This window comes from Epinephelus fuscoguttatus, linkage group LG20 (assembly GCF_011397635.1).
Source record: "Epinephelus fuscoguttatus linkage group LG20, E.fuscoguttatus.final_Chr_v1".
NCBI lineage: Eukaryota > Metazoa > Chordata > Actinopteri > Perciformes > Serranidae > Epinephelus > Epinephelus fuscoguttatus.
Window position 1 is genome coordinate 20147503 of NC_064771.1, and position 20900 is coordinate 20168402.

A 20900-nucleotide genomic window follows, 5' to 3' on the forward strand; every position below is an offset into this window, starting at 1 on the left:
GAGAAGAATGCAGAATTTCCTTTTTGCAGAATGGTATTTAACATTGTTTATGGCTCTAATATATTAATTTACATGAAGCAGAAAGCCACTGTGCAAATAAATACATTGAATTTGAGTCTTTATGAACCCTTATTTAGATTTTAATTCTATGTGTGTACTGTGCTGTAGCCCTATACCTCTGAGGAGTCACTTAAATGATCTGTTGCATCTACTTCCTTTGTAGCTGGCAACCAATCAGACGCCTGTAGGTATCCGCTAAGGTCGTTCACTCTACCTTTACCTCCTTTTGCTGAGTTCTCTGAACCTTTCGCTGGTTGATGTCTCTTTCACGACAAAAACTAGTATTTATAGATTTGCTCTAGATTCCAGTGCCTGTTGCCCAAAGTTTCACAGCAACTTGTTAATAATTTACTTTACTTTGCATGTAAGATGTGCCATTTAACAATTTGCCAGATGGAAATTAACCGTTTGCTAAGCCCCCTAGATACTGCCGTTATGCCTGTCAAGCTCTCCATTCCTGCTTGGCACATATGCTGTTGATAGTAAAAATGCTGGCAGATTTACTCCTCAAAAAAGTCTTAATTCTTTTTTAAACAGTGATTTTGGAATGATGCAAATAAAAGCTTCTTATTTATAGTCGGCAGCTTGTTGAGTTTACCAGCTATGATAACAACTCTAGCAGGCTGTTAGCTGAGCATGCTAACATTTGTAGTTGGTGTTAGAGCACACCATTGGCTGAGGGTTGACATGACAGCTACCTTAAAATAAAGCCAAAACATCTCAATCACCCCCTGGTGGCTGGCTGCAGTTTAGATTATAAGCCCCGCCCCCTCCACATAAGTGGATGGAACATAGGCCAAAAAGTAAATATCTTTTTTTTTTTTTTTCAAAGATAGTTTCCGTTATTTCAGGGAGTTCTTATCATGCTGATGTATGTTCTAAGCCTGTTTCCACCAAACACTTTCAGTATGGTACCTTTGGAACCAAGGTAACCCTTCAGACATGGTACCTAGACCCTAGCGTTTCCACTGCAAACTGTACTCTTAAATGTGGGCAGGGTTGTTGTCAGGCTGCAGTGAGAGTCGCTCTGCATGAGATATTTAAAAATAGCAGGTTTGTGCATTTAGTCCTTCTCAGGCAAACTCAGGTGTTTAGTGTTGCTGGAGCCCACAGGAACAACACTCCACGATGCTTTTTTTTCTCCATGTGAGGATTAGAATATATGCCGTTCACATAATCAGGTCGAAATTAATATATATAAATGCTTGATGATCCACTCATTACTCAAAGTATATGTCATAGAAAAAATTATTAAGTTGTCACAGTGAAATTTAAGGTGTGCCGACGTCAACTCGTGCCGACAGTCGACCCAGTGAATTAAAATATTTTTAACTCTGACTCATTAAAACAACTGAGTAAAAGTACAGAAAACATCATCATCATCATCATCATTATTCATGAAATCGGAAATAAAAAGTCTTAAAAAATAGATTGGATGAAACTGTTGCACATGTAAAATAAATAGAGTATTGCACTAATAAGAAGTGGATTTCACTGATCATTTCATATGTTTTAATTTATTAGTCTGATGGCCCACGGGTGAAAACTGTTTTTAGTCTATTTGGGCATGGCTTTAAGCTCCTGTCAGAAGGCAAGAGACAATTTGTGACCTGGGTGGGAAAAGTGGTAGGAAGTGGAGACGCAAAACTCACCTTTATGTACAGTCATTGGAGCAGACAAACATCATTTCATCCATTCCTTCCACTTTTGCTCTTAAGATGTGAAGTATCACTCCTACTACAGCACCATGCCCAACACCTCAACATGTACCAAGCCTTGTTATGACTGCTAAGTGATGACTGGACCATTGTTACGCCGGATTTCCGCTGGATGCGTGTCCATTGCGGAACGGCAGCACTGGTTATCCACTGCGTGCTCCACCGTCCGTCAATACCCACCGGCTGCGTTTGCTGTGCGGAGTGGTGCAGCTCCGCTGGAAGACATCTCGGTGCACTGCTTTGATTAATATCTCCTCGTCCATGGTGTCAACGGGGTGAAATGACGTCTGAAAACCTCTGCCGCCGTGAACACTATGTACTTTATTTTGAAAATTAACCAGATGTTTTATTGTGTTTCTGTGCATGACTTCCTGCCCCGCACGATCTGCTCTGTGCTGAATTGCTGCGTTGTGCTCCGGCGTCCGGCAAAAATAGAAGTCCTGCATATCTGTTGCGGAGGGCTCCGGAGTGCCGGAGCTGAGACGGAGCCGGAACGCAGCACAGCCGCAGCCGGTGGAAACACACACATTGACTAGAATTGAATCCTATCGGCTCCGCTGCCGTGCCGGAGCGGAGACGCAACCAACACGCATCTGGTGGAAATAGGCTGTTAGTTGTCATGGGTTGTCTAGCTGCCTGATCAGTGCTACTCAGAAGAGACAAGAGGAAAGCGAGATGGCTCACTGGTTAGCTACTTTTATCAGTAGCTCCGGAATAAACTATGTATCAGACTCACAATATTATTGATGAAGACTGTTCAAAATACTGATGAGGTATATGATTTGAGAATGAACAGAAGAGACAGGAAGTATAATGTTGGGTAAAGTGAGTCAACAAGGCAGGGCAGCTGTGGCTCAGGAGGTAGAGCGGGTGGTCCACCAGTCAGAAGATCAGTGATTCAGTCCACTGCTCCTCCAGTCCGTCTGTCGAAGTATCCTTGGGCAAGATACTGAACCCAAAATTGCTTCCGATGGCTGTTCCATCGGTGTATGAGTGTCTGAATGGTTACTGAGTAGGAGATGACACCTTGTATGGTAGCCTCAGCCATCAGTGTGTAACTGTGTACTTGTATTTATTTACACTTAGGAAAATTAAGTTTTGAATCAACTATGAGCAGGTCATTTTCTTGCTGTGTACCTCTGGATGCAGTCTTAGAAACCTTTAAAAAGTTCTGAAGCGTTTCCATTCTTGTATACTCATGCAGTGAGTTACACTGTGTGCTTCAAATTAAGCCTTGTTTTTTATTTTCCAAAATACTTTGTCGAGGAAAAAAAAAGTTCAAGCTCATATTCATTACTTTAAGCAGGTACAGCCGTCACCTTAGGTATTTACTGCAACTTAATCAAGCGCAAAACACAAAGAAGTAAGCAACTTCCTGCCACGGTACCGATCAGGCATCTGGGACCGACAAGGGGCTTAGCCAACGGTTATTTGTCGCTTATATTCTGCCACTTTGGAACTTTTTTAACCCCTCGTAATATAAACTGCAGATCTTAACTGTGTAAACAGAAGTAAACACACCGGTTTCTTTCTCCAAACACAATTAAGTCGCCATGTAAACACAAACAGCCGCACGGGGACAGTGTTTAAAGACGAGGTAACGTACATGAACCAAGGGCTGATCCTTTGACGTGTCAATTTCAACCTTTCCTTTTGTTTCACTGAGTCTCTATTTTGTGCCCTGCTTGCAGTGTGTGAAGTGCTCCGTCTAATTTCCCTGTGAATCTGGATAGTAAAACCATTTCCCCTCTTAAATTGCCTCTCAGTGATAATGTAAGAATTTACAGTGCCGCAGCATTGTTATCGCCGATGCATTCCCAAGAGCTTAGTTTGTTTAAGATGTAGCATAGGCGTTTTGACAAAAACAAGCTTTGGTTCATTGCTTTCTAAAAGACCCCCACAGCAGGGAATGAGCTTAGTGGGGATAATGTGTGTGCCTCTGTGTGTTCCTGAGACTTGGTGTGTGCGTGTGTGTGCGTTTGTGTGTTTGTGGCAACTGATATACGTTGAGCTTTTTTAAATATTGCTAACCCCGGTCTTTCCTCCAGCATTAAGTACCAACAATGATGATTAGTCCTAATTGCTTTTATGTGCCGTCCATCACTTTTATTTATGTGTGTGCATACGGCTGTAAGTGTCTGTGTGTGCGTGTGTGTTTATTTATGACTCAATATCCACACTGGCTACATCGACAATATTATCAGCCCCCCTACCCTGCTGAGCCAGCCTTATCTGGAATGAGAGCTCACACACACACACACACACACACACACACACACACACACAAAGAGAGGAGGTGACTGTGTGGGTAATGTCAGAGGAGGACTCAGATGAGGATTGCCTCTCCATCACTGAGTGTAACACATACACACACACACACACACACACACACACACACAGAGCCCTCATAGGAGACTATTTATGTCAAGAAAACCTTGGAGATGTTTTTCATTCACCTTCCCCTGTCTAAGCACTTCTTTGCTCTCAGCTGTTATGCATATGGAAACATTTTCATTTGTTATGTTTATTCTGGTTTTCCTTTAATTTGTCAAATAAAATCATTTGTAATGGAGAGACAGAAACAGACATATCCTTGCCCTGTTATAATCTATGTCACTTTTATCTCACCTACGTAGACGTGCTCAGGTGTAAATGTACCAGATTTATGCCCTTGTGTCGTCTCTGTCGTCCTAAACGTCTTCCTTTCCTTCCCACAGACCAGAGACCCTCAGCTCCAGTTCTCATTGGACAGCTATTCTGATGTCTTCTCCGTGTCTGCCACTGGAATAAGAAGACATCTCACCCTGCTGCAGCCGCTGGACAGAGAGACGCAGGACTCTTACACATTCACGGTACTGTAGAGCCTTTCGTACTCATGTGCTTTACATACAGTATGTGAGAAAGAGAGAGATAAGCGTCTGAATGTATTTGAATAACTCACCTCAGATCAGAGACCTTTGATAAAACCGTAGTGGTGGTCTTGAGAAAAAGTTCTTATCTAGTGAAGAGGTGCAAAAAGGAGACAAAAAAAAGTGTGAAATAAAGAATGAGCCCAGAGGAAGAGAAGAAGACAGGAGGAGATGGAGGTAGATGGATAGGAAGGACCAGGGGGATGTGTAGGCGTGAGTTGATCCATGAAGTCAGTAATATTTTAAGTCTAAGGGGCGATTGATGCTGACCCGGCAGGACTTTAGAAAAGGTCACTTTTTAGGCAAACACTTTGTACATTCAGGGCTCCACAGTAACCGTTGTTAGCTTGTCATTGGCAACCAATTCACGGCCTTTGCATGCCATCAGCAGAAATAACTTTTAACACAAATACAGAAGGGACAGCAAACAGCAAAATGTTCAACCCAAAATAAATACATTTTTCATATTTGTTGCATCAATGATATTCAAATATTACTGTTACAGTCAGAGGCAACATGGTGGTGCAGTGGTTAGCATTGTCACCTCACAGCAAGAGGGTTCCTGGTTCAAGCTGAGGGTGGGGGAGCCCTTTTGTGTGGAGTTTGCATGTTCTCCCCGTGTTAGTGTGGGTTTTTTTCCGGCTTCCTCCCACAGTCCAAAGACATGCAGGTCAGGTTAATTGACCTTTCACTAAGCTCCGCCCCTTTGTGATGGTCCAACAAGCTGTTGGAGTAAGCGTGGAGCCCACACTGTAACTAACTGCACTCCCTGAAGAAATATGATCATATTTTTGGAAAACTGAAACAGTGATTCCAGAGAGAAGCAGACAGAGGGGTCTACAGTCTGTGTTTGAAGGATATATCCAGGATGTCAAACTGACTCAGCAGCAACAACAGGTTAAAAAGACAAAGACATAGTTAGAAGCTAAAGCTGAACTATAGGCTACAGATCACAGTGTAAAAGTGAACCACCACATCACTGCTGATCGCCACACAAGACAATGAATATAAAGGGAGACTTTGCTGATATTGAACCAGCTGTGTGGCATCGCAGTGTGTGCAGATGAACGCCAACAGCCGGACAGAGCAGGGATCTCCATGGGTCAAGTCAATTAATTTGCGCACACTGCGAGGACAGCTGGTTGAATATCAGCAAAGTTTCCCTGTTTCCCTTCACTGGATCCTGTACAGCAGGGTTGATCCTGTACAGCAGGGATGATCTTTTTTTCACTGTTTTTTCACAATCATTAAAAAGCAAAAGCAGCATGTGTATACATTCAGTAGGCTATATCTTCAGTAGCTAGCTAGCTAACCCTACACTTTTCAGGGTTTGATTTTGGTTTTGGAACAGGGAAGAAACGTATATCTTTTTCCAACCTCTTCAGGTAACAAGTATCATTAATACACGACGTGCCCCAGGCACAACATTTAGCTCCAAATCCACAAAACCAGCCTGAAAATGAAGGAAATCTGAAACGATTGGAGCACAGCTGTGTTGTTGTTGGACCCTGGTCTGAGCCAGCCTGATGCTACAATGGTGAAGCAAGTTAAGCTGTTTGACTGTGGGGTGGTGGAAATGTTCACCTAACCTGTCGACATCGCAAACAAATGTGCAATTGATTCAACTCACACAGAATAATATGAATCTGAACAAATAGATAAGACCAGATAAACAATTTAACTAGATAAACCCGTATTGCAAATTTTGTTCGGACATTGTAATAAAGCGTTAGTATCTTAATAAATTGAAGGTGACTACAAATGACAAAGCTATTTTTAGTTTTGGCAACCAAAAGCCGATGTCTTTCAAAAGATAGTGCTGAGTCCTGATATTGCAGATACCCCTTTTAACTTTCTATACATTTTCATTTGAGTAATGGTACATGAAGTTTCAACAGCACAGAACCAGCAGCAGGCCATATATGCAGGCAGGAGCAAGGTTATATTTTATACTTTATACCCCTCATTAATTTTCTGTACAGTATTATTTGAGTAGCCTTTAACGTTACATAAGGCAGGAGGGCAACTGTTGTTAGCGCTGCTGCTTTTGTCAGTTTGTTGGCAGTGGAACACCAGTAAAGCCACTGGGGACCAGCCATCTTATTTCATGTTTTACAAATGCTCCTACTGTACAGACGCTGTTGGCACCTGCCTGTCAAGAAATGTTTGCCCTCCAAAATGAGAGCTCCTCTGAAAACAGGCTCAATGTATATATCGATATTTTAAATTTGTTTACCTATTTATTCTATTAGTATTAATTTAAATATATTTTTTGTTAAAATATCATCCTCTAGTTGAAAAAGTCCATACTTTTTAATCCCTTTTAGCTCTCTCCGAGCTGGTACTGCAGCTGCAGAAAAAAAAACGGGTCCTCATTTGACGCTCTAAAATCAAATCAAGGTCAGAGTAGGGGCATCAAAGCAGTTTGATGCGCCTCATAACGCTTTTGGTGCGTCTTCAGCCATTTAAAACAATAGGTGTACTTCAAAACCCGCGCATCAGATGCTTTCAGCGCATTTCCCATTTTCCCAGTAGGGAGGGCGAGCGGAGAGAAAATGCATGGGATGGCTGTGCTTGTGAAAGAGAGAAAACAGACTTAGTTTTAAGGGAGCGGGAGGTTACTGAGAAAATCAACAAGGGACATAGCTGGAGGGGAAACAGGAAGCACACACAATGAAAGATATGGAAGAAAAGAGACATTGATGGGAAGATCTGTGCGTTACACTTAACTGTATGCTCTTTCAAAAACGGGCAACATTGACCTGCACTGCTGTTTGAATATGGATTTGATTTTACTGCCACCGTTAATTTATTTAGCATGACTAGCAGGGCTTTCATGAGTGATTGGCTAGTTTTCAGCATTCAGGCCAGTATCTGGCTCTTCCATTGCTCAGTGCATACATGAATGTAGAAAACAAGGCTTATTACAGAGGTTGCTGTCCCTCTGTGCTTACCTCTCTCCATCTTTGTTTCTGTCAGCCTCTCTTATGTTCCTTATGGTTGTGTTGTTCTGGTCCACTTTGCCCTTTCGAACTCTCTTACTCAGTGCTATCTAATTCAGCAGCTTCTTTATTGGTAGGACACAAAGAGGCTGCCTGCTGCCAAACAGTGTCTGCAGTGATGGACAGTACTTCTACTCACGTCTGAGATACTTGTATTTGACTTGAGTATTTCCATTATCTGCTACTTTATATTTCTACCCCACAACACATTAGAGGCAAATACTGTACTCCACTACATATATTTGGTAACTCAAGTTACTTTGTGGATGAAGGTTCATGATACAAAATATAATCAACAGCTTAATGACAATGGTGTATTACTATAGGTTAGGATGAGGTAAAAATTTGGGGGCAGTATATAGGCCGAATCAGAGAGTTTGTTTCCAGTAAGGTACAAATTCCCTGCACCACTTACATTAAATGAACAGCGCTGAGCAAATGCTGCCTCAACTGGTTAGTTTTAGCCACCTATAAAAGCACCACATATACAGAATCTTTCATTTAAAGTGTACGTTATCAGACAGCCTTTTGTGACACTGTTATCTCAAAGCCACCACACTCTATTGACAGAAGCAGTGATTTTAGGAGGCAGAATACTGAAGTTGCTGGTCTACCGCTGCCTTGATTGGTTTAAAGTGTAAGGACATGAAAAGGCAATATTCCAACCACAGCATACATTTAAACTGATATGGATTTTTAGGTGGCTAACATCCATTTAGCTGTGGTCCCAGTTCACAGCAGTACATTGCTGAGCTTCCATGCCATTAAGATTTGGTTTATCAAAGATGCTAGCAAAGCAATACAGTACAGAAAAATAAGTTCAGACAGCAGAAACATCAGATAGGTTGGGCTACAGTGTTTAACTAACATTATTAAGATATACTTTATTAATCACTGAGTTGAAATTCAATTTTTTTCTCTCTGTTGTCATATATACACACAGGCCCAAAATACACACACGTGCACAAACAGGACATATACATGCATTAAATAGGGGTTGGGGGTTGGGGGTTTGGTGCCTTCCTCAAGGGTATCTCAGCAGTGCTCAGGAGGCAGCTGCCAGTCCACACTCCATATTTGCTCTGGACAGGACCTTGACCCGACGACCCTCTGGTTCCCAACCCAAGTCCCTGTGGTCTGAGCTACTGCTGCCCCATTATATATCTTTATGTGATAGTTAGGGCTTCAAATGACAGCAGAATTAAAGAAGTCTGCAGATTTAACATATCTCAGGAATTAGAATCAATTGCCAGTTGTCTACCTGGAAGTTATTGTTGTTAATGCGACGTCACTGTGATGCTGTCCATGAAGTATCCAAGGTTTCCCCCAGAAAGATTGTCAGAACCAGTTGGCAGGTATATTCTGATGGGGCCAGCGATAGACTTTGTTTTGATTTTGATTGAATTAATGCATCCAACTTAAATTAGAATAAGTTTTTTTTTATGCGTGAAAAGCATTCACTGTTCTCATATGCATATGGAATATGGTTTTGCATAGGGCCCCCAGAAAGATATAAACAGCCCTGCTAGCTGGTGTGTCTACTGGACAAGAGGAGCATGTTGCCAAAGACAAAAACATGATGGAAAGATCCCATTGTAGATGAAGAGGAGCAAGTAATTTAGTAAATGGTTAACGTTAGTAACACGATTTTAGCTGTTGCAGAGATTTACCTCCTCATAGTTCATGTAGGGTTATCGTCAGCTCACTTACTGTAAATGCAAGCGTCAGCTGCTAACTCAATAGCATTAACTTTAATTGTACCGTTAACTTCAAACAGTCTCCAGCCAACATTTGTATGTGGGGCCCATGTGGGTAGTAAATGGACTGTAAAATGGGCCCTATATGGGACTCCCCACGGGTTCCATATTGGCCCCATGACATTTGCCCTTATGGGTGGGTTTACCCAGATAAGATGCCAATTTTGGACACGTACCCACTTTAAGCCCAGATGGCCCCAGCATGACCCATGTGGGACACACTTGGGCAAACCCACTCATGTGGGCGATGGGCATGGGGCCATGGAACCCATGAACAGTCCAATATAAGGCCCATTTACTACCTACATGAGCCCCACATACAAATGTTGGCTGGGTCTAATGCTAACTGGTAGTGTTAGCATTAATACAAGCAAGCTTACTTTACTGACTTAGGGTAAAGTCCCCCTTCTAGTTGTAGCTGTACCGTGGTGATTATATGGCTCCACTGTTACCAGCTGCAACATTAAAGTGATGAACACTTGAACGCATCACTGATACAATCCCATAATCCAATATACATTATTCTGAAGTGGTAAATTCTGCATCATGATTACATTTGATGCAGTTATGTTTGTACTGTATTTTGAATGCAGGATATTTGCTTATAACAGAACAGTTCTACACAGTGGAGTTGCTCCTTGTAAGTCTGCCACCCTCTGGGTATGCCTCACCATATGATGCTCAGTACAGCACTGATGTCTCATACAGCAGTCTACTATCTGTCTGTAAGTTCAGCCTGGTCTTGCTGGCAGTCAGTGTTCACGTGTGTGGGAGTGCAGCATATTGTACGAGTTTATGCCTGCCTGTGTTTGCATGCAGCTATTTGGAAGTAAAAGATAGGAAAAGCAGAGGGCCCAGTGTATTGATTGAAAGGCAGAGGTGTACAGTAATCATCATGAAAGCCTTGCAGGAGAAATTAAACTAGAGGAGGAGAGTGAGGGAGAGAGCGAGCTATGAGACATGGAGGATGATTTTCATTTTAAAGGAGTCAATCAGCTTCTTGGCAGATGAGCTCACCGAGGAGATTGGTATCAGTGAGGAAGCTTCTGTCGCTTCTGTTGATGTGCACTTTGATATGCATCGCGGACATTTTGAAAGAACACATTTCATTTGTTTTTTACATACAGGAGCGTGAATGTTAAAATGTTTGTGTGCTGAATGAAGGACAGAGAAGAGCAACATCATGAGAACAGCCCCACTGGTGACATTAAACATGAACACAACACAAATATAATGCAACATGCAGAATTTTTTATTTCTCTTTTCATTCTAATTGGAGATGTGTTTGAGTTTTATCTCCTTGTTACTGACGCTTTGCAGCATTTCAGGAATTGCCAGAATGCGTAGTCGATGTTGCATTTTTTCTGTGTTTAAAAAACTTGAATTGGTGAATATGAATGAAGCAGATAATGACATGATTAGCTTGACATTTTGGGAAATGCACGTATTCACTGTGGCTGAGAGTTAAGGCTTTGACACGTGCCTTTTTGTGCCATCCATTCACACAGCATGAAATACTATGCGAACTTTCACATGGAACGCAAACATTGCACAGCAAGACAGCAGCATGATTTTTTTTCTTGAACAAATTTGATGTTTGTGACCTTTTTGTACAAGAAAAAAAGGCATCAAACAATCACATTGTAACTAAGGATGTCAATGGTTAATCGGTTAACCACAGAGAATATTTTTGACAGGTTCCACATGTCTGTCCATAGGTTAATTTTGCTGCTATTCAGTTTACTGCCCTAAGCACACCTGGGTCTGTTGTGAGCTAGCTAGCTAGCGGCGCGCTCATTCAGCCATTACCGCAAGTAATACCCTTAAAACAGTGGTTCCCAGCTGGTGGGTTCAAATCCAAAAATGGGTTGTGGGTCCATCCTGAGCAGACCGCGAGTGACTCAAGAATATGTTATGGTTGTATGAAACACATTTTATTTTTAAGTACGGTAAATATCTGGCACAGAGCTTGTATTTTGAAGTGCCGTTTTCTGCTGTTGAGTTAGTGATTAACCTACAGCTACTTGACAGAGACAGCAAACTAAGTCGACAACATGACCAAACACAAGTATGACACTGAATGTATCAAACTGTGTGGACCTTGAACTAATGACTAATGATAATTCTGGACCCGTGGCTGGACCAGTTGGACCAGTCCATTTTCCCAACCCAACAGTGTCACTGTGGAAACATTGTGCCCGCTCTTCAGTCACCTCCAGCTCACCCCAGTGAGTGAGCAGCTCAGTGTTGACCCCTAAATCCCCTTTAGCATTACTGACTATGTTAACACTGTTAGCCGTGTTAGCATAGTAAACAATGCTAAAAGGGGTTTGCTGTTTAAAATAACGTGGTGTACTACCTAGGGTGACCTGTTTGGAGACCAGATTGCTGACACCAAGACAGCATTACTAGCTGTATCCCTGAATGAGCGATGCCGCTAGCTAGCTAACATTAGCTCCCACCACAAAAACGCAAAACAGTTACATCACAAAAAAATTGAAATTTCACCACCACTTACTTTAAATGGATAGCGCTTGGACATGCAGTGCTATAGCTCAGTGAGTCAAGGGAAATATGGAATAAAAGGAGCGGTCTTTTGTATTTCACTCTTTTTTTTCCTGAAAAATTAAGCAGTTAATTACCAGTTAATAGGTGTTGGGCTTTTAAAAGCAAAATTAACAGAATCTGACATCCCCCATTATGACTATGAAAAAAAAACATGGAGGTTTCATAGTCTGAAGCAAGATCTTTAACCTTGACAAAGGCATCAATACCAGCTCTCCTCTTTAGGTTTTTACCTTTCACAACACAAGCCCTGGACATAAACGCTGCTAAATGTTTACCAGGGGGAACTTAAATTCACTCAGAGCATTTCACTTAAAGGAAACTTGATAAAACAGCTTACAGTAGCTGAGGCTACTCAACAGGTTACCTTAGACAGACTGACACACGCTGCTTTGGGTCAATAGGATCCTCGTAGTTGTCGGAAATTTGCACCCCTGCCGACGAATCTATTCACATTAAAACCTTTTACTGAATATATGTTGAAGCTGTTGCAAATTCTCATCACTGCTGGTGTGAATAGTTTGATGCAAAATATATAGAGAAGACTATTTCACATTTTTGTGTTGTTTTTTCATCATGCTCCAGTGTGTAAAGGCGTTTCAGATGAGAATATTGACTGATGGGGGTCGGATGACTCCCACAGAGGGAAGATATGGCCAAATTTGATTATGTGAGGAGAAGCAATTGTTCTCGATGCTGGTTGTATGAATAAAAGGAAAACAGTAGCTTAAGTGACAGGAAACCCCCTTTAATGTGTATTGGGAAGCTGTAGGTGTGTCAACTGATACTGCTTGTTTGTCAGACACTAAGAATTGTCATTATGCACTAATTCTTTTGGCTATTCTACATCGATTGCACTCTTAAGTTAGCGTGAAGACACATGGCAGGAAAATGAACCTGTCCCAAATTGTCAAACTATTCTTGTAAGAAATTACTTTGAAGAAACTTCACATCATGAAAGGTGTTTTAGATTAAATTTAATGTACATTGATGTTATGATTAATTGGGCACAAATGTTTGTTCATGGCTCATGTTTTATACATATTCTAAGCAGACTTATTAAAGGCGGTAGGGAGCAGCAATCACTGAGAGGAAATTGGAAGGGGAAATTAAATATAAGGGAGAGACAGCCGGGACAGATTACTTCAGAGACTTTCAAGAGTTTTCAGCTGCACCCACAAACACATAAATAAACCCAAAACAGGGATTTAGATTGAAAAAAGAGAAAACTAAGAACAACTCTACCTCAAAAGAAACAAGGAAACAAACAGACGCTATCAAGATGTCAAGGACATATTGAGTACACAGTCCGCCCACCTCAGGTTTCTCAAAAGGTAGTTTTTTGTTGCTCGGCTGAGTGTAACATTTTGTCAAAGGAAGAACATTTTATTTCTTTGCTCTTGTCAAGAGAGATACAGTATACATTATTTCTTTTCTCTCTCTGTGTCTCCCCAGCTTTCAGCATCAGACGGCGTCCAGCAGAGCATTCCAGTTACCGTGATGATAACAGTTTTGGATGCTAACGACAACACTCCGACTTTTGCTAATGTCTCTTATAATGTCAACCTGTTTACAGATATGATGCCTGAAGAAACTGTGTTACAGGTACGCACTGTCAAACACACACTATGTGTAAGTTCTAAGGTGTGTGTAGTATATGCAGCATGCTTTATTAAAGGATTACACCTCACATGGACGCTTTTTTGTGTTTGTTTGTGTCTTCTCAGCTGGTAGCAGTCGACTCTGATGCAGGTCCCAACGGTCAAGTCACCTACCGGATCTTAGCTGGTGATCAGGGACATTTTCTTATTAACAGCAGGTAAATATATCATTTACATTGTACTTATATTGACATTTTTATCTTAATGGTTAGTAGTGGGAAATACACTTTCTTGGGAAAACTTAGACGAGATGATTGATGCCACTGTCATGTCTCTATGCTAAATATGAAGCTACAACCAGTTAGCTTAGTTTCAGAGATGCACTGTTCCACTTTCTCTCAGTTCCGAATTTCCATTGCATTGCAATTAAAAGTATTCCAAGGCAATTTATTGGATGTCTAGGTTAAGTAGGCTTCACAAACAAACAAGTGCAGGAGTGCACATTGCTACGGCAACTCCTTTAATGATTTGGAAAAACTTAAAGATCAAATCAAGTGCAGAGCAATTCATTATGAACTACTTGTAAGTAGATTTCTATACATGAGTTCAAAAGTAGAGAATTTCAAAGAGTTCAATAGCAAATTGACAGCTCCTTCATACGGTTTTCAAAGTGAATATGTGAAATGAAAGTGTGAGAACTGTGTAGAGAAATAAACACCTACACTATCAAAAAAACATCATACATACACCACAAGCGTTGAGTGGTTGCTGTGGTTTTTCATGCAGAGCGTTGGAATGAATCTTTATTGAGAGCACCACAAGTGGCACTTGGTGTTTGTTTAAAGAGGTGAAGGACCGTCACTGCGATAAAACAAATGGCAGGTTGTATTTGCCTGGTTGAAAGCCAGAAAACAGTCACTGTGAAAAGGTAGTAATGTGTTGTTTATGGGCCCTTGAGTCCCGCTCTCCTCGACCCACTGTGTTCTGGGCTTGGAGCAGCGACTTGACCACCATACCGAAGACACTGGCAAGACCATCCTGATGAGGTGAGCTCAATGTTCTGTTTCGCTCGCTGTAGCAGTCTGGACTCGGTACCACCCAAAAACTTTCCAGAAATTAAAATCCAATCGGGGTAAATCTGGGATCTGCAGCGTAGTTGGCAATGTAAGCAGCAAATCTAGCTAATTCTAATGTTAGTAAACACAGCAATAAGTGAAGTTACTGCAGATATAAAGTCAATAACAACAGTTAATTAACAACAAGAGTATACTTGTGGGGTTTCTCAGAGGAAAGGATGTTTTGGCCATTCTTCCAATGGATTTAGCAGAAGCTTAATTTATCCACTGGCTTTGTTGGTGATGAAGATGTTCCCCAGTGTTTTGTTACACTGATTGGCTGAATGGCTTTGTCCGTCAAGGCAAGTACTCCCGCCCACTGACAGTGTTTGGGGCTGCACCAAGTCCAGAGTGATACAGAGACTGAAACACAATGTTGAGCTCATGTCATCAGCATGGTCTTACCAGGCTAAAAGACACTAGCATAGCTAACTAGTTTCTTTGCAGCAATCCCACCATGGCCAGGGGAACATTCTCTGTGCAGGTTTAAACTGGGATTGTAAAGCACAAAGCAAGCCATTCATGAGTTGTGCTGAGTGACATTAAGGTCTTTTCGGATGGTAAAGCCCAGTTCAGACCAAAGTTTCGCAATGAGACAAAACCATTTTAGAACTTTGCAGAGAAAAGTTGCAGCAGTGTGAATTGGCCCATCTCAGCTCATCAAGTTGCCAGTGGCTAGTTTTAAGACGTGATGCACCTCACCTGTTTCAACAGCCAATCAGCTTGAAGCAAAGTCAGCTAGCCAAGACAAACAAACTGTCAGCAGATGGCATGTTTGCTTACTGTGGCATCCTCCGAGTCCATCTCATTTACATCCCAGCAGTTATTGATTCGTATGTCAGTCTAGGTCTTCATGGTGTGTCGGTGTCAGATGGTTGGTTCGCTGTCACATGCACGTACTCATTAACTGTTTAATGGCCGCTGGTTATTTATTATGAATATGGTCCATCTGAGGCTCGGATCATTTTATGTTCTTGCCATTTCATCACTACTAGAAATTAAACTGTAGCAAGTACTATCCTCATTCTTATTTTAAGAAGCTACAAATTATATTCAGCTACAAAATAAACTGGGCTTTAGCAACACTTCGCCTGCATACCTGCTTGGATCTGCTGGACACGGTGAGCTCCTCATGTGTGCAAAATGTCCAAAAAAAAGTCCAAAAATACGCTCAATGATTAATGCCAGGTGCTTTATATGTGGTAACCAACATGAGACTATGGAATCTCGAGCTGTACATGGACTGGTGACATCAGTCCGATATCCAATGAGTGAATTACGTCAGTATTGGAACCCTATACCAAAACTGATCAGATCGGTCCCAATTATACTTAGCTTAGCATAAAGACTGAAAATGGGGTAAAGGACTATCGAAGCTCTGTCTGTAACTAAGAAAATAAAACACCTACTAGCACATCTAATGCTCCTAGTATGCATGTAGCAGCAAGTCCATTGCCTTTTATTTCACAAGCACAGCGAATGACAGGGTTCTTACACTCATTTAAAACCTGGAAAGTAATGGAGTTTTATAACATTGTTTTCCAGGCCTGGAAAAGTCATGGAATTTGTAAAATCCTTACAAGTTTTTTGTTGTGTGTAATGAGATATATTGTCACAGTAATCTTCTGTGGGTAAACTTCCACATAATATAATATAACAGCAGATTTATTTTATATAGCTGCTCATGTAATGTAGCTCTAATATGTTGATGTGAGGTTTTGTTCAGCATCACATACATTACTTCATTTTCTAGCTGTGTTCCATCTCTGCCTACATGTATGCCAGCTGCATTTTTTAGATGGAGTATTGTCTGTGTTATGTATTGTTAATGGTCATGGAAATTTTAGGATGGGTCCTTGAAAAGTCATGAAAACACTGGAGTGAGTGTTGGGCTCTGAGCACTGCCAAACACTGATGACCTGCAGTCACTTGATGTATCCTGTATAGGCACTGATGGAAGTCTGCTGCTGCTGCTGCTCTGCTAACACATTGCTTTCGCTTCACAGGCTGTGTAGACATTATGCAGTGTGAATGAAAGTGTCCATAATCGTGTAATACCAAATGAACTGTTTTCACAGTACTGGGGTCATTACCGTGGCACCAGGTGTGGAGCTCAGTGTTGGGCGGAGCTACGCGCTGACTGTGGAAGCCATGGACAATGGGCCCGTACCTCAGAGACGGTAAGAGTGTCTCCCTGTATGCTTCATCAGTCTTTTCCTCTGTCTGTTGGGAGCTGAGGCTTGAAAGGTCATCAGATTTCCTGAGCTATCACACTCATTGTCAGACACTCCACACAGGCACTCTCCGACTTTTCGTGCCATTCTCCCCATCTGCTCTTCCTTTGCAGTTGAGCCATTTTCATTTTTAGAAATATATCATGAATTAGTTTTATATTGGAAAATGGCAAGAAAAGGAGTTTAAAATTGATAGTGTAAGCGTGAGAAGGAAAGAAGCAAAGCAAAACACAAAATGAAAGGTAATGAAAGGGTGCTTCACTGCTAGTTACCCTCTTCTTGAGAAACGGAAAGAAAATTATACCGTCTGCATTTCAGAGAAGGGACAATTTCAGCAAATGCAGGCACACATGGCGTCTAGAATAAATGCCACAGACGGTAACAAAAACAAAATGTAATACACTCTGGCCCTGTCACAATCTAAAGCACAAGGACTGACTTGATAAGGTGACAGTTTTTTTTATTTCTGCTCTCCCTTGCCTCCTGTGTCCTGTCTCTTGCCCCTCATCTCTCCTTCATGGATTAAATCAATAAGGAGCCATAACTTTCAGCAACTCACAAACTCAGGCAATTCCCAACTTGGGTTATTTCATGGAAAATGCAGCTGCTCCCAATATTTTTTAACTCTGTGTGTATTGATTAGGTAGCTAACGTCTGACAGAGAGCTGTTAAATTGTGAAATTTTAGTTTTAGCAATTACCGTGCAATATCTGAGAAGAGAAGCAAATCCAGCCATCGAACCGCTCACCCACTGGAACATGGTCAATCTACATCGCTCTGTAGCAGCCGCAGTGGCACAGAGTTTGATTCCTTTAGTGTTTTTCACTGCACCATGACTGACTCAGGGAACATCAGAGAGCAGGGCCATGTGCTTTTGCAGGTTGCAAAAAAAAACATGCACATCGTCTCTCCTTTTCATTTTCTTGTCTTCTTGTCTTCTTTTATTTCATCTAATACAGAAACACCATAAGGAAAAAAAAAAAACATATGAGAAATTGGCATCAATGAAAACAAAAGCCATACAAATGGAGCTCCTGCGCCAGCGTGAGCAACAGCCTGTTGTTTGCTGATACTCCACACACACTTGGGTGTAGCGCTTTGTGTTTTGCACTTTGGAATATCTCAACAAAAGGATGAATTAAGACTGCAGTGTCCTTGCAGAGAGGACAAACAAGCCAAGTTCCTTGGTCTTAAAACACGAAGCAGAGAACAGAGGCAACACTTAGCTACAGACAAACGGGGACGTTTAATAAAAAAAAAATTGTTAGAGGAAAAGGCACAGTGCAATACTGAGGCAACGGTCGCTCATTAGGTTGGCTGGTGTGAGAGGCAGTTAGTTTTATAGGTTCACGGAGGCTGAGCCGGTCAGTGGGGAATGTTCAGGAAGTCACTGAATAGTCAGATGTTTAATTTTAGCTGTCAGTGGCCAACGGTGCAGATTTCTGTTCATCAGTCTCCTGATGAAAATGTAATCAAGTTTAATCAACTCAACTGGCACCTGGTCAAATGTAGGAATGTAGGACAGCAGAATGAACGTTTTGCATGTGACGGTTGGTCCGTCAGCGGTTACCACCCCTCTGAGCATTATAGAGCTCCACACTAAACCCCCTTACTGCTCTGAAATGGGGCTGGGCAATTGATAGATGGCACTGATTAACCAGGGTGGCTGTCGCTCAGAGGTAGAGTGGGTTGCAAAATACTGAACCCCAAATTGCTCCCGATAGCTGTTCCATTAGAGTGTGAGTGCATGTGAATGGTTACTGAGTAGCAGGTGGCTTGTATGGTAGCCTCGGCCACCAGTGTGTGACTGTGTGTGTGAATGGGTGAATGTGACATGTAGGGTTGGGAACGATTAACCGATACGACCGGATATCTGGTTTGACAAGCGAGAGATATGGCTGCGTCAGTAGCAGCCTCCTCAATCGATACGAATCAGCCATGAATCCTTAGATGAATCGATTGTAGAGTCAGGTATCGCGAGACTAGCAATTGGTTGACTGGCTTTAACAGTTTGCATCTCTAAAACAACACGAGAGCCGGCGGCATGCTCCGTAGCAGGCATTACTGACAACGATAATGGATGTAAACATCAGCGCCAGCTTGACCGGTGGAGCTGAGGAACAGAAGCTAATGCTGGTTGGATAAACCAGGGAGCAACCAAGCCGCAGCAGAAACAAAAGGCGAATCCTGCCGGTTGTGGGTTGAACGGGGGTCACAAGACACAGACAGAAATACGTATTCCTGTCAAATAACGTTATGGCGACCATAGCGCTCCGCCGCACAAGATAACGGCTTACCGGCGACCGAGAAGCCCGGCTCCAGGTCCAAGAAGTCTTCGTCGGTGTCATGACTGCCCAAAAATACCTGAACAGCCGAGCCGTGGTAGCACACAGGTATGTGACGTGTAAACGAGCCGTTCGCATTTCCACAAACCTCACCGCACTTTAGGGACTGTTCTTTACTTGTCAGGGGAGGAGGGTGGCTGGTTGATTTTGATTTCATTTATTTGTTTTATTTTGATCCCCCCTATGTTAATCACTTATTGATGCTGTTTTTGAAGTATGAATAAGTCAATAAGTAATTTATTCCATTGAAATATCATTGATGTATTATAGAAAATTAATTTATCTTTTTAGAAATGCCAAACACAGAGTGTAGCAAACACAGAGAAATAGTCCGACATGCTGTCAGTGATAAGCTGCTGATTAATGTCTACATCAACAAATGTTAACCATAGAATCGTATCAAACCATATCGAATCGTAACGTTCCTACACTGTATCGAATCGTATCAAATCGTATTGTTCCTTCACTGTATCGAATCGTATCGAATCGCATCATTCCTACACTGTATCGAATTGATCTGTATTAAAAATATACCGTTTTTGAATCGTATCGTAACCCGTGTATCTAGATACGTATCGAATCGTCTATCACAGAGAGATTCCCAACCCTAGTGACAGGTAGTGTAAAAGTGCTTTGAGTGGTCAGAAGACCAGAAAAACACAGTCCATTTACCATTTACCATATTTGCGGTTAAGATTTTGGCTGCCAGCGATTATGAAAACAAAGTGATAGCGATGAAATGATTATTGTGCCTCATACTGTTTTGCAATGATGTTCTTGTTTTGTCTTGTGTCGTAAATCGAGCGCACCCTTTCCTTACAGAGGCGTGCTCGGGGTTGCAGACTTGGAGCTTCTTGTTCTTAAGACCCTCTTAGCAACTTTGCTTTCAAAAAGTGATTAGCAACAAATTAAGTAATGTATTCCTTATTTTGTAATTAATTCCCATGCATGCTGCTCCTCTAGCACCGTTTTTATTTTTATATATAATATATTAAGCTCAAGAAAAAATCCACTATTAAAAAGACAAGTCTTTTTTTAAAGTTCAATAAATGCGTGGTCTTTCCAAAGTCAGTGAGTAATTGTGATTTCATATTGTCCGAAATGATCATGATCAGGATTTTTGCCATAATTAAACAGCCCTACTCTGAGATCAGTGTTTATTTTGACAGCTATTTTAGTTGACTAAATCTCAAAACCTTTATTCTGTGAAAATTCATGTCCATTTAGTCATTTTGTTTTGTTTAATCATCTTTAAACCAATCCAGTTAGGCTAATTCAAGTATCAGAAATTAGAATTACGGTGACAGGTTGTATAAAAAATGTATTTAGAGAAATGTTTCTACAAATACAATTAATTTCTGAACACCTACAAACTGTCATGTCTTCAGCAGTGTTTGAGAGGTTCAAGGGCTGATTTGCGAGCACACACTTACTGATCATTAAAAAGCAGTTCTCTATTCATCGTCTCAACAACTTTGACACCACAAGTAACTAATCTGAGACAACTAGGTTAATTGTAAACTCTGACTTATTGATCTCACTGTTCAAAAGCATACAAAAAACTTAATTACTGCCATTCAGTGACTAAAGGCAG

At 41.5% G+C, this 20900-nt stretch overlaps 1 protein-coding gene across 1 annotated transcript in view; it reads left to right on the forward strand.

The window, feature by feature from the left end:
* Nucleotides 1-20900, forward strand: part of LOC125881273 (protocadherin-15-like) — a 363072-nt gene that overhangs the window by 147104 nt on the left and 195068 nt on the right. The window contains exons 13-16 of the mRNA XM_049564361.1: nt 4496-4630; nt 13467-13616; nt 13739-13830; nt 16806-16907. Of these exons, the coding sequence (XP_049420318.1) occupies nt 4496-4630; nt 13467-13616; nt 13739-13830; nt 16806-16907 (479 nt within the window). The remainder of the gene's footprint in view (nt 1-4495; nt 4631-13466; nt 13617-13738; nt 13831-16805; nt 16908-20900) is intronic.